The sequence below is a fragment of the Mustela erminea genome, chromosome 18 (assembly GCF_009829155.1).
Source record: "Mustela erminea isolate mMusErm1 chromosome 18, mMusErm1.Pri, whole genome shotgun sequence".
Taxonomy (NCBI): Eukaryota; Metazoa; Chordata; class Mammalia; order Carnivora; family Mustelidae; genus Mustela; species Mustela erminea.
The window spans coordinates 39,503,553-39,521,220 of NC_045631.1; the positions used below are offsets into that span (position 1 = coordinate 39,503,553).

General features: G+C 40.9%; 1 protein-coding gene across 4 annotated transcripts in view; it reads right to left on the minus strand.

Annotated features, from left to right (window-relative positions):
* Positions 1 to 17,138, minus strand: part of FBXL20 (F-box and leucine rich repeat protein 20) — a 104,474-nt gene extending 87,336 nt beyond the window's left edge. The window contains exon 1 of one of the 4 annotated variants that reach the window (XM_032322894.1): positions 16,716 to 17,138. In XM_032322894.1, the coding sequence (XP_032178785.1) occupies positions 16,716 to 16,763 (48 nt within the window). In that variant the 5' untranslated portion in view covers positions 16,764 to 17,138. Of the gene's footprint in view, positions 1 to 15,899 lie in introns of all 4 variants that reach the window. The other 3 variants (XM_032322892.1, XM_032322893.1, XM_032322895.1) reach the window with 3 other exon arrangements.
* Positions 17,139 to 17,668: the final 530 nt, after the last annotated feature.

Genomic DNA, 17,668 nt, shown 5'->3' on the forward strand with positions numbered 1-17,668 from the left:
GAGTATTTATATAATACTATGTAGCTGTTAAAAGAAATACATCTATAGATCTCTTAAGACATACTGTAGTGAGGCGCCTGGTGGCTCAGTTCGTTAAGTGACTGCCTTTGGCTCAGGTCATGATCCCGGGGTCCTGGGATCAAGCCCTGCATTAGGCTCCCCACTCAGCAGAAAGCCTGCTTCTCCCTTTCCCACTCCTTCTGTTTGTGTTCCCTCTCTCACTGTGTCTCTGTCAGATAAATAAATAAAATCTGAAAAAAAAAAAAGACATACTGTACTTAAAACTACAGAATGACAGATACAATATGAGATTAATTATGTAAACACATACACAGAAAACTAATGCTATATAAAATCATAATAAAAGGTGTGCCTAGGTGGCTCAGTCTGTTAAGCGTCTGCCGTCAGCTCTGGTCATGATCACGGGACATCCCAGGATCGAGCCCCACGGTGGGCTCCATGTTCAGTGGAGAGTCTACTTTTCCCTCTCACGCTGCCACTCTACCTGCTGTGCTGTCTATGTCTCTCAAATAAAATCTTAAAAAAAAAAAAAGGCACATACATAAAGAAAAGCACAATAAAAGAGTTACAAGGATATTCGCAAAGTTTAAAACTGGTTCTTATTCGTTAGGTAGACAGGATCGGGATTATGGGCAGTGTAAGAGGAAATTTTTATGATACTTAAAATGTTTTAATATTTTAACTAAGAATTTCTTAATGTATTGCTTATATAAACTACATAAAACTTACTAACTTAAAAGAGGGAAAAGATGCTAAAAAACTTATGTCTAGTATAATCTTGTTTATTCATAAAATATGAACATAACCATACATAATAGATGCATAATTTACAAAAGTATATATAATAAACAATTAACAATGATTACCTATGGAGATGGGGGGCAGAGGAATTACTTTTCACTTGAAACTCACTTTAAGATAAACAGAAAATTATAGTTTCATTTCTCTTCCAGGAGTAAGTAATTTAATTGAGCCTCTATTTTCAGTCCCAAATTAGATCACAGGCCTTTAAGACAGAAGTGGGCAGAAACATGTCCCTGAAATACATTGAACTTAGGGACCTGAAGTTAGTTTAGGACAGCCAAAGAGGCTGATGCTAGTTTCCCTTGGCTACAATAATGGGAACACTTCACAGAGCACACCACTTAAACAGTCATAGGCCAACTCAGCTGCTATAAATAAAAACTACATACAGGAAAGTTTACTGAGCTAGTTTTGGTTAAGTGTTACTTTGATTTCCATCCGATGCTTTCCTTTTCTAAGGGTACTACTGATGGGGCGGGCGCCTGGGTGACTCAGTCGGTTAAGTGAATGCCTTCAGCTCGGGTCATGATCCCAGGGTCCTGGAATCGAGTCCAATGTTGGACTCCCTGCTTGATAAGCAGCTTGCTTCTCCCTCTACATCACTTGTGCTCTCTCATGCACACTTGCTCTCTAATAAATAAATACTAAAAAAATTTTTTAAAAAGAGTACTACTGGCACTAAGCATAACAACTACCTACAAATACTATTTGACTAGCTAATGTTCATCCTGAATGTGTATCCAGGCTTAATTGCAGAGAAGAAAAACACTGAGTGCAAATGTGGAGCCTATATATTCTCCCCTAGTTCCCAGACTAATACTGCACTGAATCCTGCGGTTTATCATTCTCATGTTAATTCAATACCAATACTGTCACCAATACTGTTACCAACAACACCCACAAAACCCCAGTCACCTGACTATACCCAGAGCATGTAAAACACAGAACAAAACTGGATCCTATGTAGTATTGTCAGGACTAAAAAGGTATAGGGTGGCTGGCTGGCTCAGTTAGTAGATATTTCAACTCAGGGTCATCAGTTAAAGCCCCACACTGGGCCTAGAATTTACTTATTAAAAAAAAAAAAAAAAAGACTAAAATGAGTTAATTACACATTTCATTTTAACATGTATTTGATAATGGTTAGAAGGGTCAGATAGATCCTGACCATAACTCTAGAACACCTTGTATTTTCATGGGTGAGATACTTTTTTTTAAAGATTTTATTTATTTGTCAGAGAACAAGCAAGCCCAAGCCGGGGGAGCAGCAGGCAGAAAGAGAAGCAGGCTCCCCACTGAGCAGGGAGCCAGAGGATGCGGGCCTCGATTCCAGGCCCCTGGGATCACGACTTGAGCCAAAGGCAGACGCTTATCTGACTGAGCCACCAAGGTGTCCATGGATGGGATCACTTTTTTTTTTAATGGAATCATTTTTAATGCAAATTTTACATTACTGAAATAAATAGAGATGCCTGAGTGGCTCAATTCAAAACTGAGGAAAATGCTGCCCAGACTTTGTTAAGTCAAACCAAAGAACACTTGTAAAGGCTTAATATGAAGCTTCACAAACTTATATTCAAGGTTCTACAAATACTTATTGAACTGTTTTAATAGCTCACTCCTAGTCTTCACAAAGAATTACAGTAAAGAAGGTAATCAACTCAGTTTTATTAGACCATATGGATTATATACTAAGAGCTTTTGGTCAAACCGTAATTTACACAGGTACCTTGATATTCTTTACACAGAATATTTGTTCATGGCTGTTTAAGGGAGTTATTTAAGTTGGCTAGTAAGTATGGCTAATAAGCCAAAGTACAGGTTCTATTCCCATACTTTGTAATCCCTCCACACAATTAGCTTTGCTCAGTTTCATGGCCACAAACTCAAGTGTTAAATCAGTTCTAACCAACATCTTATAAACGCCTGTTATGGATCAAAAGAGGAATAATGAATAAATTGTTCAAAACAACTGATTCTTGTCAGCATACACTAGAGACAAGTATAACAGACTTCAAGTCAACTGGATTAAAGTTCTGGCTTTTATACTTAGCTATTTAATGTTGGGAAAATAACAGCCTTTCAGAGCATCTGCTTTCTTATCTATAAAACAGCAGAGAAACACCCTCCATCTAACACACAAGATTTTTTTTAAGTTCAAATGAAATCATAAACGGGAACATGTTCTTTAATATGTAAAATACTGTATCAATTTGTTACTTGAGAAGTTCAAATCTCTCTCCTACTGAAGGAGGGGGTGAGTAGGATGCCATATATATATATACACATGCTGAAAATATATATATATAAACTTTTTTTTCTTCAGCATTATGCAAAGTCACTCATAAATTTCTTAAGGAGATTTATTTATTCCCTGAAAAACAAATGGAGCACCAGTGTTTACCGACAAACTATACAATGAACTCCTGGAACTACTGGCCAAAGTGTTACTTTCCTGTTGTTATTCTTTTTCTAACCTTGTTTAATTTCTGTTTGAATCTCAGAGGAATGTCCAGCTTTAGTGAGGAGCAGTGACTCTGATTAGCTCTATTATTAGTGGTGCTACTGTTTTGTTTGCCTAAAGATGGGTCAGCAAACTCAAAGAAATTACTAATAAAAACCTGCCTATCTTTTCCCTTAGTCCTTTCTTGTAAATATGCAGAGAATGTCAGAAAGAAGGGTAAGTAATTCATACCTGCACTCTTAAGAGTTTACGCCTGACAGTAAAGTGCTAATATTTTTAAAAATCAGGGTCAATGAGTTTTGTTTTCTTTTAAATGCACTATGAATGCTTTTCATGAAATTGGTTCTTGTCACTCTTCAATACCTCTAACCCTGCATTTAACAGAACCTACTAATTATCTTTCTTCCTAACTAGACTATAAACTCCCTGAGAGACAATGTTTTAAACGCCTGTTTAAAGGTACCAGCTTTGTACCTTTAACACCTATCAATATCTGACACACAGTTGGTAGCTAAGTAAATTTTGTGTAGTACTGAACTATCAGCAGTGCACCTTGATTTTCTATACTGAGATTTTCTGAGCCCTAGACAAGGTCAGATAAGCTTGCCTGAGCTTACAGATGTTTCTCATAGCTTAAGAGGCTGTATAGTGTGTCCTGGTGGTTTCGCTGGTGAAACTGAACATATCTGCTCATGTAAAACACCAAAGTAACAAATTAATTGTCTTTTAGGTGCTATATATTAGATACCGCATCTTGTTTCCAGGACTAAAACACCTAGGATAGGACAGAAACCTGACCGGTGTACTGATTTTAAGATGACAAATTCATAGTATGTTAAATCTATTTCTCCATGGAGTTCAGGTTGCAAATACAAGTTACATTTGTATTCCTTATCACAGTATTTTTTTTTAAAGATTTTATTTATTTATATGACAGACAGAGATCACAAGCAGGCAGAGAGAGAGGAGGAAGCAGGCTCCCTGCTGAGCAGAGAGCCCAATGCGGGGCTCAATCCCAGGACCCTGGGATCATGACCTGAGCTGAAAGCAGAGGCTTTAAACCACTGAGCCACCCAGGCGCCCCTCACAGTTTTTTAACATAAACTTATATTATGTCTAAGGAACTTCTGAAACTTGCATGTCAGATCCAAAGGTTTTAAGGGATCAGTATTGGGAAACTTCACTGGTAATTCTAACAGATGTTCAGGTCCTTCCTTATTTATTTCTATTGTGACATTCAGTTTCTATAAATGAAATTTAGTTTCACTTATTCCTCCTTAATAATGTCCACTTAGGGAGTACTATTAGAAAGAGTTCTAGGTTTTATCTTTTTTTTAAACTGAGCTATAACTGACATACAACATTATATTAGATTTCACCTTTAACTAACAATCTAGTTTGTATTAAGTTACATAATACACATTTGAAATCTTATTTTAGAGCCCTAAAGACAAACAGAGGTAAGTGGTTTTTCCCAGGGCTCAGTGTAAGTTCACAACAGTGCCAACATTAGGTGCCTTGGGATCCTGATTCCTATATTTGGCCAAACTTTTCTGTCTGGACCAGAGACTGATGAGCTCAGAAGAAATTTATGTCACTTAGGGCCTATAATCTACCTTTTGAGGCATATAATCTACATACAATTATTCTTTCTTAAGAAATGTTTTGACCTCAGTGAGACTGCATTATTGTTGTTGTAGAGATCTAGATTTGGGAAACTTCTTTTGTGTACCTGTTAGCTCTGGCTAAGAATACTATTAAGTCCCTTATCTTCCTGAAGTACTATTCATGAGAATATGTTAGGAAAGTTATAGTATTCAATAGATGTTTTAACTTATCCAAGGAGAATTCCAAAACAGGTCAGGTTTCTTTCCCACAAATGGGTTGCAGAAATAAGTTAGGATGTGATTTTTTCCAACCTGGGCTTCTTTACATGAAGGACATGTAAACAATTTTCAAAAAGCTGATAAGGGGGCGCCTGGGTGGCTCAGTGGGTTAAGCCGCTGCCTTCGGCTCAGGTCATGATCTCAGGGTCCTGGGATCGAGCCCCGCATCGGGCTCTCTGCTCAGCAGGGAGCCTGCTTCCCTCTCTCTCTCTGCCTGCCTCTCCATCTACTTGTGATTTCTCTCTGTCAAATAAATAAATAAAATCTTTAAAAAAAAAAAAAAAGCTGATAAGGATGAGTGTGGGGAAAGAGTATCAGCAATGTAGACTTCTTTTTCAAAAATAAATACATCTCTACTTGTCTGTGTTCAGTCATGCCATAGCTTTATTTTCTACAAATCAGGGAAGGGAGAAAGACTGGTTTCTGGGTAAAAGCTGACTGATCTAGTGTTTTAAATGTCAACTTACCATTTGGTTCTTCTCATCTTCAGAGGCATTTACCCACATCTGCCTAACAATGAATACAATACTGGTTGCAGTATAAACTCCAGATTTAAACACTGCTAAATTACTACTCTTCAACTACACTGATTAAAATTCATAGGTGTTCCTGTTTCATAAACCCAATACATAAAACTGAATCAGATGAATAAAGAGATAACTAGTTACATTCTTTCCTTTGGAACAGAATTTTTCCTTAAAAAAATTAAAATAATGACTTACAAAAAGTCTTAATTAAAAACACTTCTACTTTGGGGTGCCTGGGTGGCTCAGTGGGTAAAAGCCTCTGCCTTCGACTCAGGTCATGATCCCAGGGTCCTGGGATCTAGCCTGGCATCAGGCTGTCTGCTCAGCAGGGAGCCTGCTTCCTCCTCTCTCTGCCCGCCTCTCTGCCTACTTGTAATCTCTGTCTGTGAAATAAATAAATAAATAAAATCTTAAAAAAACAAAAAAAAGACCAACACTTACAAAAAACAAAACACTTCTACTTTAAAGAAATATAATGAGAGTCGTCATTTACTGAGTGCTTACTGTGTGGTAGATTCCACTAAGTAATAAAATAATAGGCATTATTTACCGAGACCTTATTGTTCAGTAGACAACTTGCTAAGTGCTAACATTACAGAATTAAATCCCCACAATCCAGTCAAGTAGGCATTATACCCATTTTGGATATTGAAAATATGAGACTCAGACAGATTAAATAACTTGCCCAAGCTCACAGAGATGGTTAAGTGGCAAAGCCAGGGTTTAAATTCAGAATTCAGAGTTTGACTCAGAGCTCAGACAAAGCTAATGCTCTTAAACAGATTCTCTCTATATAAATTCCATACATCCTAAGAAACTGAATCACAGCACACTAAACTCCAGGATATTATATCCATTCCTTACTCCTCTGACCAATATATTCGTTTGGAAAGACCTACACCAGCTTTTTCTCTAAGTGTCCACCTCCACTTCTATAAGAATTCAGCGCAAGAACAACCAGGATTCCAAAGTAGAATATGGGTTAAGATCACACAGGCTGTTTTGTCTTTACTAGCAGTTGTAAGCAAAGAAATGTAAGAACACTGGCAATAAAACTGAGTATCTAATCTCTAATCTGCAGCAAGTCAGGGGACTTATTTATAGAGAATCACAGAATTCCTATGCTAGAAAGAACTTACAGTTGCAGCAATGGAGGTCCACAAAGGACATACAGATACCAGTACACACACACATTATTACATACATATCATTATATATACATATAATGCATATTTATAAAATACATGGATGTGAGTACTTATTTCAAAATTCAGAACTGTATTATTTCCATTTGCAAATCCTTAAGAAATCCTTAAGAAATCACCTTAACACTTTCATCCTCTTTTTACTCAAATTAATTTCAAAACTAGAACATTAAAATGTATAAATCATCTGGTTCAAAAAATAAGTTGACAAAGAATGATTTAGAAACAAAACAAACAAGGGGCGCCTGGGTGGCTCAGTGGGTTAAGCCGTTGCCTTCGGCTCAGGTCATGATCTCAGGGTCCTGGGATCGAGTCCCACATCGGGCTCTCTGCTCAGCAGGGAGCCTGCTTCCCTCTCTCTCTCTGCCTGCCTCTCCGACTACTTGTGATTTCTCTCTGTCAAATAAATAAAATCTTTAAAAAAAAAAATAACATGACAAAAAAAGAATAATATTCTAACAGAGAACTCTGGAAAACTTTGTGGCTAACATTTACCGTTAACATTAAATTGTTAATTTGCAGGCAACTCCCCACCCACCCTCTCTGAAAGAGGAAAAAAGAAAAAGAAAAACATAACAAAACTGGCTCTTTGTTGGTGAACTGTAATTCAGTATACACAGAGTTGGCAATGACCTTCCCCTGGGCCTAAACTGTCAACCAAGAGTGGCATATGCATAAGAATAGGCACTCTATATTTAAAAACCCGCCCTAATCTAGATAATTTACTGTTTTCTTTTTGCCTGTCTTCCCTGCCACATAAATCACCTTATTCTGCAGATAGTAAAGCAAACTCGAAGCACTCAGAGTACCTATACCTAGGGCTTCTTATTGTTACAAATTAGAAGTAAAACTGAAAATGCTTTTCCATTTTTTACTTTAAAACAATTTATGAAACTATATCTGCCTGCATCCTCTAGTTGATCAGGAAGCACACTAACCAACAAATACCGTAATAGCTGGCATATCTAATTATATAAAATCTAATTATATAAAGATTATATAAAGATTAATTATATAAAGATTATATAGATATAATCTATATATCTAATTATATAAAGGCAGGCATTTCATTTATTGCTTACCTTCACCCCCATATTGTTAGATATGATTTCTGTCTTAGCAAGTAATGCACAAGATCAATTTTCTACTTGCTTTCACAGTATTCTATTTCCTTTTTAGTTTTTACTAGAAATTCCTGGGACAAAATTCAAGGACAAAAATGGAAGAAGGGGCGCCTGGGTGGCTCAGTGGATTAAGCGGCTGCCTTCAGTTCAGGTCATTATCCCGGGGTCCTGGGATCAAGCCCTACATCAGGATCCCTGCTCAGTGGGGACCCTGCTTCTCCCTCTCTCCCCTGCTCATGCTCTCTCTCTTTCTCTCTATCTCCCAAATAAATAAAATCTTTTTAAAAAATGGAAAGGGGCGCCTGGGTGGCTCAGTGGGTTAAAGCCTCTGCTTTCGGCTCCGGTCATGATCCCAGGGTCCTGGGATCGAGCCCCACATGGGGAAAATCTCTGCTCAGCAGGGAGCCTGCTTCCTCCCCTCTCTCTGCCTGCCTCTCTGCCTACTTGTGATCTCTGTCTGTCAAATAAATAAATAAAATCTTTTTTAAAAAATGGAAGAAACTGCCAATATATATTTCATGATTGACTAAACTCTTGTCTACCATGATTTAATTGGTGACTTTAACCTCACAGCAACTTAAGAGACTGAGCAAAAATGACTTAAATTACATTTCTACCTGATTACCACCGTCAGATATGAGGCTTATTAAATTCAAGAGAATATCATAAAGTCAAATTGGAGGAAAAATGATTAGGGAATAGAGGCTACTTAACCTATTGCTATAACTCACACGTCTGCTATATAGTTATTAGATTATGTGCTGAAAATAACTATGCAGCAAAGCCATTCTTTTAAAAGAAAGTCTTCCAAAGCTAATGCAAATATATTTTGGATTTATTTACACCTAAATACATACCTTTATTTTAAAAAGTTATATAATTAAACAAGATGAATCAAGCACAAATACCATGGCACAGTTCAATACCACCACCTAATGTTAGTTGCTATTAAGTTAAAATCTTTTATCAAATGGGTCCAAATGTGCTAAGACATAAAACTGTAAAATCAAGTTGTATGCCTGCATTTTTCTGAGTCAATCTTTGGGTAAGGGTCTGATCTAAGCATCCACCAAGTCTGGAACCAAGCAGGGAAACAGTATAAAGACAACTATGCACAAGCAGCTGAATTTGGTCAATTTAAGGGCATTCTTTATTCTTCCTCCCTCCCTTGGATTTTCCTGGTGTAACGGAATATTTTATTTTGAACATCTAAAAATACCCTTCAAAAACCACAGTACTAGTTAGATTACTGAAAATTTTAATTCAGTTCCCAATGTGTCACAGGTTGGGAAACTAATCTAAGGGTTGGGTATGGAATCCCTGGCCTGTAACAAAAGTACTTAATAATTTGCAAGAAAAACAAGACCAAGATTTGAAGAGAGACACTTGGGAGATAAAAACAGGAGGATTTTATAAATTAAGATCAAAAAGTGACACCAACAATAATAGCTAAAACTGACAAATGACCTAAAACATAAGAATATAAAAATCTGAAAGTGTAAATACTTCTGAACATTTCTAATACTGATTCAATGAATGAAAATCTTCCATGCAGAAATAGATTACATCTAAAAAATAAGAACGTATCACCTTAAATATTAAGACCATACTCTGTAAAGATTTTGCCAAGTTAAAAATTTTTAATGACCATGGAAAACATAATTTTCAATGTGTAATGACTTACCTTACGTAGACTGTAGAAACATACATACATTGATTTTAAAATAATGAATTACTACAGTAAGTACAAGATAACAACATACCAAACTTTAAAAGGTAAAAAGGAGGGACACCAGTCAGTTAGTTAGGTGACTGCCTTAGGCTCAGGCCATGATCCCAGGGGCCTGAGGTATAGAACCCCACACTGTAGCTGCTCAGCAGGGAGCCTGCCCCTCCCTCTCCCTCTACTGCTTCTTCATACTCTCTCTCAAAAAAAAATAAATAAATAAAATGTTAAAAAAACAACAAAACAAGGGGCACCTGGGTGGCTCAGTGGGTTGAAGCCTCTGCCTTCGGCTCAGGCCCTGATCCCAGGGTGCTGGGATCGAGCCCCACATTGGGCTCTCTGCTCAGCTGGGAGCCTGCTTCCTCCTCTCTCTCTCTCTGCCTGCCTCTCTGCCTACTTGTGATCTCTGTCTGTCAAATAAATTATAAAATCTTAAAACAACAAAACAAGGTAAAAAGGACCCATAATTACACAATAAACATTAGTAACACTATTTTATCTTATTTTTTTTAAGATTTTATTTATTTGACAGAGAGAGATCACAAGTAGGCAGAGAAGCAGGCAGACAGAGAGAGAGGAGGAAGCAGGCTCCCTGCCTAGCAGAGAGCCCGATGTGGGACTCGATCCCAGGACCCTGAGATCATGACCTGAGCTGAAGGGAGAGGCTTAACCCACTGAGCCACCCAGGCGCCCAAATAACACTATTTTAAAAAACACAATATCCGAATAGGCCCCAAATGCCTAGACCTCTAATCTGGTTCTTGTATAATAATAGATAACTGCTTTCAAACTAATCTTTAAAGTGTTAAAAACAAAATCCCTTACTTTTACTAGTACACTTTCCCATTGCAAGGCTTTTCAAACATAATGAAGCAAATGGCTGTCACACACTGGAAAAATGTACATTTTCCACCTGAACTAATTAGGAAAAGATGGTCATTTACTATGCAGAATGTTCCTATTTATTTATTTGACAGAGAGAGAGAGAAAGAGAAAGACAGTGAGAGAGGGAACACAAAGCAGTTGGAGTGGGAGAGGGAGAAGTAGGCTCCCTCCTCTGCGGGGCCAGATTCCAGGACCCTGGGATCATGACCTGAGCCAAAGGCAGACGCTTAACAACTGAGCCACCCAAGGGCCCCCAGAATGTTCTTTAGAAGATAAAACCTTACGGGAGAAAAAAGGTAATTACTGCGGCCTTAGCAGTACTGGGCAACTTTGCCTACAAACTTTAACAATATTGGAGTGGCTGTTTTAGGAGAAACAGCCAAGGAAATGTGGTCCTCCAATTTTCTATTAAAAATTACAGACTCACAGGATTCTGGAATAAAATGAACCACAACAACTGATTCTAACTTCTTTGTTTTTCAAAGGAGGGAAATGAGCAGACTGGAGAAATAAAAAGAAACGACCAAAGTTATAGTTAATTTGTGGCAAAAATTAAGATTAACATCCAGTTCTTTCAACTCCCAACACAGTGTATTCTTTCTGCCATACCAGATTTTATGATTTTTCTTGTTTTAGACAAACTGTCTTGATAAAATGAAGCAAATAAGTAGTACAATTTAATATTTAAGTAGGCAAATAAGTAGTACAATTTAATCTTACAGGCTGTAATTTTATACATTTATCAAGGCAGCAGTGAGGTATAATGAAAAAACAGTAATGAACAGGGATTCAAAGTATCCCAATTGGAACTTATTTCCTAACTGTATGAATTATAACATTTCCAGGCACTGATTAAACTGTCAATATTATCTGTGATGTTGGTTAATGTTTTCATAATAGGTAACTAGACTTTTTAATGAACCCAAAAGGATAGAAATTTTACTCCGACAGTACTGTCATCTTATGATGGAGCTACTAAGACAACGATGAAATGGAGAGGCTTTACTGAAAAAAATCTAAACTTAAGATCCGAGGGCTAGCTTAGATATTTATACCTGTCTGTAACTAATCTGAGTGTTAAGGTAACACACATAAGGGCATCTGGGTGGCTCAGCTGGTTAAGCATCCAACACTTTTTTTTTCTTTAAGATTTTATTTATTTGTCAGAGAGAGAGAGAGAGAGCGCGCGCACAGAGGCAGGCAGAAGTGGAGAGAGAAGCAGGGAAGAGGAGCAAGGAGCCTGATACGGGACTTGATCCTAGCACCCTGGGTTCATGACCTGAGTCGGAGGGCAACGGCTTAACCGACTGAGCCACCCAGGCATCCCAGCAACACTTTTTTTTTTTTAAGATTTTATTTATTTAGGGGCACCTGGGTGGCTCAGTGGGTTAAGCCTCTGCCTTCGGCTCGGGTAATGATCCCAGGACCCTGGAATCAAGCCCCACATGGTGGTGGGGGGGGGCGGGTGTCTCTGCTCGGCAGGAAGCCTGCTTCCCCTCCCCACTCTCTGCCTGCCTCTCTGCCTACTTGTGATCTCTGTCAATTAAAAAAAAAAAAAAAAACTTAAAAAAATTTATTTACTTGTCAGAGAGAGAGAGAGAGAGAGAGAGCAAGAGAGCACAAGCAGAGGGGATGCCAGGCAGAAGGAGAAGCAGGATCCCCCGCTGAGCAAGGAGCCTGGTGTGGGACACAATCCCAGGACCTCAGGATCAGGGCCTGAACAGAAGGCAGACTTTAACGGACTGCACCACCCAGGCATCCAAGCATCCAATTCTTGATTTTAGCTCAGATCATGACCTCAGGGTTGTGAGATCAGCCCTCCAAGTCAAGCTCCACACTGGGCATGGTGTCTGCTCGTGCTTAAGATTCTCTCTCTCAGGGGCACCTGGGTGGCTCAGTGGGTTAAGGCCTCCGCGTTTGGCTAGGGTCATGATCCTGGGGTCCTGGGATCTGCCTGTATTGGGCTCTCTGCTGGGCAGGAAGCCTACTTTCTCCTCTCTCTCTGCCTGCCTCTCTGCCTACTTGTGATCTCTGTCTGTCAAATAAATAAGTAGAACCTTTAAAAAAAAAATTCTCTCTCTTGCTTTCCCCTCTGCCCCTCCCCCCTAAACTTTTTTTTAAAAGGTAACACGCATTATAGTACTTCAAATGAAGGACAACTTCATTCTTGATAGCAAAGACAAAATAAAATATACTGGATGAAGAAATGTAGGAAAGTAATTGTCCACACATTTTATGGGTATTTATGCTATGTTATGCTAAAAACAGAGCAGAGGGACAGAGAGCAGGTTCAAATCTTGGCTCCCCCACTTACTAGCTATGCAACTTGAGCACTTCTTGGGCCCCAGCTTTCCTCAACGGTAAAACAGAATTGTGAGAATTACAAGTAACTGAGGTAAAACACCTATCTCAGGGAGTGACATCAGGATTCAATTAAGTCTGAAAGGAAATTATCAATATTTGCCACAAAACAATGTATACTATAAGTAATGTAATAAAAAGTATTTAGATGAAGAATTTCAACTGAGAGACACATTAGCCAGCACTGTGTTAGCTTATAAGAGTTACTTTTGTGGAAGGTTAATGCCTACGTGATATAGCAAAGAACAATAAATTTTCACATCTCTGTATCTCTTTAGCTCTTTTACCCGGCTATCGTCTACTCTGGCTATTCTACAGGATGCTACATATCTGGCTCCATGTCTGGAGTATTCTACTCCCTTTATTTTCACTTAAAAATTTTTTTCTACAGCTCCAGACCTGAGCATGAGATTTAAAGTGTGTGGCCTGCATTCCAACATCCAAAAGAATAATGCACATAATATTCCTTCTAAGATTTTAATGAATCAATCTTCCACCCAGAAAAAAAAGTGACTAAGAAAAATAAAACAATAATCTTTCACTTTCTGTATTAACCATAATTTGAAATGAGTTATTATTTGCTACAAAAATGTCCTCCCCTCAAAAAAAATTCTCAGGGATCAGCTATACTTACTATCATAAAACTATCGGTCCTTTGAAAACCATTCTGTAACTTTGAGAATTAAAAAAGTAACCTGAGGGCACGTAGGTGGCTCAGTTTAAGTGTCTGCCTTCAGCTCAGGTCATGATCCTAGAGTTCTGGGATCAAGCCCCACATCAAGCCCCACATCCCCCTCCTTGCTCCCCGGGAAGCCTGCTTCTCCCTCTCCTACTCCACCTGCTTGTATTCCCTTTCTCATTGTCTCTTTCTCTCTGTCAAATAAACTAATAAAAATCTTAAAAAAAGAAAACAAGGTAACTTGATGTAAATGTTTTAGATATGAAAAGACTGTCTTGTCTATATGTCTTATCCACTGAAACTAAATATTTAAAATGTTTTCAATGAATTAGCAGTAAGTTTACTACTTCGTAAGAGACCTAACAGCTTGTTTTACTACTTGTAAACTGGACCCCTTCTTATCATAATAAAAGACTAAATTATTTATAAACCAAAAACTAATCATGAATACTGTAGAAGGAGGGTTTTTTAATCCCCTCTTATTCTTTATCTTATCAGACACCTTTAGAAAGCTTCCATTGGTTTAGTTCAAGGTAAGCAGATATACTTAACAAGGCAATCAATTTTATTATGATAGTACCACCACTGCAAGTAAACTACAAATTAAAATATAAGGTAATTACAAAAATAGGATGCAGCAATTTAATTTTAAAACACATACTACAAAAGAACTCCTTCCAACAATAACTCAGTCTAAAAGAAAATAGCAAAATGCAGACTTCAACTGCAAAAGGCTATCCCCCACTCTGATCTTTAGTATTTGGGTTTCTCTTTCAAGATTCCTGTTAACTGCTAGAAGTCCACTCAATAATTTTAATGATGGTCTGGACTTTTACCATACAGTAGTACTACATACAAAACCACCCTAAATTAAGCTTATTGGATCTCTCTACTTCAAGGCAATCTAAAGTTCTGTTCAAGTAAACACCAAATTATATCTACTATATTTTCTTCCTATGATTAAATTAAATACAAAAACTCTAAAGGGGCCAATTTCTTCATTTTTCTCCACTCCTCACCTCCAACAGTAATATTGTAGCACTCTGAATTTAAACTTCTCCCCAACACTTTCTACCCAGATCTTCATGAATAAATCAAAATAGTTTCCCCATAAGCATAAAAAGAAACCAAGGAACAGACTAAAGTGAAGACCCTTAGGTAACAGTTTCACACCCCGCACCTGGTGGGCAAGTTTCCTTAAACTTCTGTCTCAGGGTCTTACAATTTCATCCTTCAAATGGAAATGAAGAAAAACACCAAGTGAGATGTACACTGAGCTGTGAGTGATCCCAGGTCAGTCTGATTCTCTGCCAGAAAGGGCTAGGTAACATTTACTCTTCCAGTTGTAGAAGTTTCTTTCCCTTATACCCTCAGTAAACACTACTGAAATTCACACGCAGTTAGAATACCTCACTTCCCAAAGGAATCACTTCCTTAACACGGTAACTACTCACTGAAGACGCTTTCAGGTGTTTTCCTATTTCCTCATTCATTCCTCCATTCCATTAGCTACAAACCCTTCTCGCCAAAGGAGAAAAAGTTCTTAAAGAATGGATTTTCTGAAGTCTCTCCAACCTTCGTCCCAACCTCAAAGACCGTACACATCTAAGAGTTCCCAGAAACAATGAGCTACAAAAGTACAGACTAAACGGGAAAGAAGAGGAAGTATCAGAACAATACCCAAACCAAACACCGCAACGAAAACTCGTGGTCGTCTCTATCATCCCTGTCTACCACCCACCACTTCCCCAGTTTAACCGGGGTCTCTGAAACTCTGAGAAATGGCCCTCTGGCCCGTAATTTCCCTCTCGCTTCGCGAAGAAGGTGGCAGAAAGAAAAGAAGCCAGCTCCGGTTGATCGGAGCCGTGATGCTTTTTCTGCCGGGTGAAGGGAGGCAAGCCAAGGGTTGTGTAAAGAATGGAAAGCTGAGTGATACTGGGGGGAGGGGGGAATTAGGGCGCCAGAGCTAATCCCTAGCCGGGGCCCGCTCGTGGAACAGGCTGGAGGCGACCAGCCCGGAGGACTAGAAAAGCTGGGCTGCACCCGGCTTTCGGGTCGCGAAAAAGGGGGAAGAAGTCTGGCAACCCAAGCGGTCGGTGGATGACGGCGCCAGGCAAGGGAGGAGGCTCCGTGCGGAGCGAAATTTTCGGGGCACAAGAGCGGGAATCGCCTTGCTCACGCCGCCCCAAACCCCCACCACCACTACCAGGCTCACACCTCAAACCTGCTCTTGGTCACTCCGTTCACGTCCCTCCTCATGAGGCCGGCGGGTGCGGCCGGGGCCGGGCGCTGCGGCGTGCGGAGTGCAAAGATTGGGGCCCCGGGCAGGCCCCGGAGTTCCGGGACCGGGAAGAGGTAGAGGAGCGGCGGGCAGGGGCCGTTCGCGGGGAGGGGAAACCTCTCGGCTCCGGCGGGGCCTCCTCCACCTCCCGCAGAGCCGGCGGCGGCGACGACTGCTCGTCGCTAGCTCTTCTCTCTCCTCAGCCTCAACTTCAACCCAAAACAAAAACACTCCCCACCTGCCAGCAACGCCGCTCCTCATTGGGCAGAGCCGCCCGGGCCCTGGAACGGCGTGGGGAGGGGAGGAGGAGGAGCGCGCGGCGGCGGCGGCGGCGGCGGCGCGGGACCACCCCTCCCCCACTCCCGGGCGCAGTCCGCGACTGTCCGCCCGGGAGCAGCCGGAGCGCGGCGGCGGCGGCGCGAGCCGGCTCTTGCCTCCGAGCCACGCAAGCCCACCGCGAGAAGGAGAGGAAGGGAAGTGCCTATCTGTCTGTGTGTATTTGTGTATGGGAGGGGCTGTGGGGAGGGTGTGAGTACGCGCGTGCTCGCGAGTGAGGAAAGCAGGACAACTGCACTTAGTACTGGAGCCCATCTAATCCCCTTCGCCGGCAGACAGCACGCACCCACCCAGCAAGCACTTGAGCTTTCTGTCAAGTCCTCCCAGCCCCCTAAGTCTTGTCGCTTCTTCCCCGGTAGCCTGTGCAGCCACGTATGTCCTTCCCGGCCACCCAACTCCCTTTCCCTATCACTCACTGTCGCCTTGAACCCAAAGTGCAGCAGGCGGTCCCTGCTCGGAGCCATTTTCCTCCGCTTTCTGGTTGTCTCTAGATTGAGGCAGTGCTGCTGCTGCCGCCGCCGCCGTCGTTGCTGTCGCTGCCGCCGCCTCCCCCGCCCCCGTGGATTGCATTACCGGGTGTTGCAGGGAGGCCTGGGGGGCCGCCGCAGGGCGTGGGTCTCCCTGTGCATGGATCAGGAGGACGGGGGCGGGGGTAATTGCGCTACCCTCTGCTCCAGGAATATACAGCGAGACCGCACCTCGCGCCTTGGGGTCAGTGGGTGCAGCGCAGGAGCTTGGCGACCACTCCTTTTAGCTGGGGGAGGGACGCGCTTTGGTGGTTGGGGGGGCCAGACAAGGCTGAAGTGCCTTTGGCTTCCCCCGCCCCTCCGCCACCAGACTGCCGCTGGCGCCCAATGGGCTTTAGTGCCTTCCCATCCTCCAATCAGGGCTCTGGTTGGTGAGAACCTGATCCTGACGTCACTTTGGCGGGAGAAACAAGCGTGTCTTAACGAGTAGGCGGGGGCGCTTGGCCAGTGGAAATTACGACATTCGTCTGACTCCTAGGCTCCTTCCATAAAAGCTAGTTTGTGTCATCATATTATTATACTTTAGCAACGCCAGCCCTCAAGGTCTTGTAATTTATGATCAAATTTCCATGGAATAAGGAATAAGTTTACCCTCTTTTAGAGCGACAAACTGCAAAATCATGTACCAAAGATGAAATATTAGAAACTGTATCATAAATTCCAGCAGTCCTGGCAGGATCGCTGTCCCTGATTGTATTTCCAAAGTAAATATGTTTGTCTTCATACCTCTTTTAATTCGCTTTAGTGACTGGATTGTTATGAATCTGATTTAAGAGAGATTATTGGGGCACCTGGCTAGCCGGGTTGGTGGAGCCTACCACTCTTGATATGGAAGTTGTGGG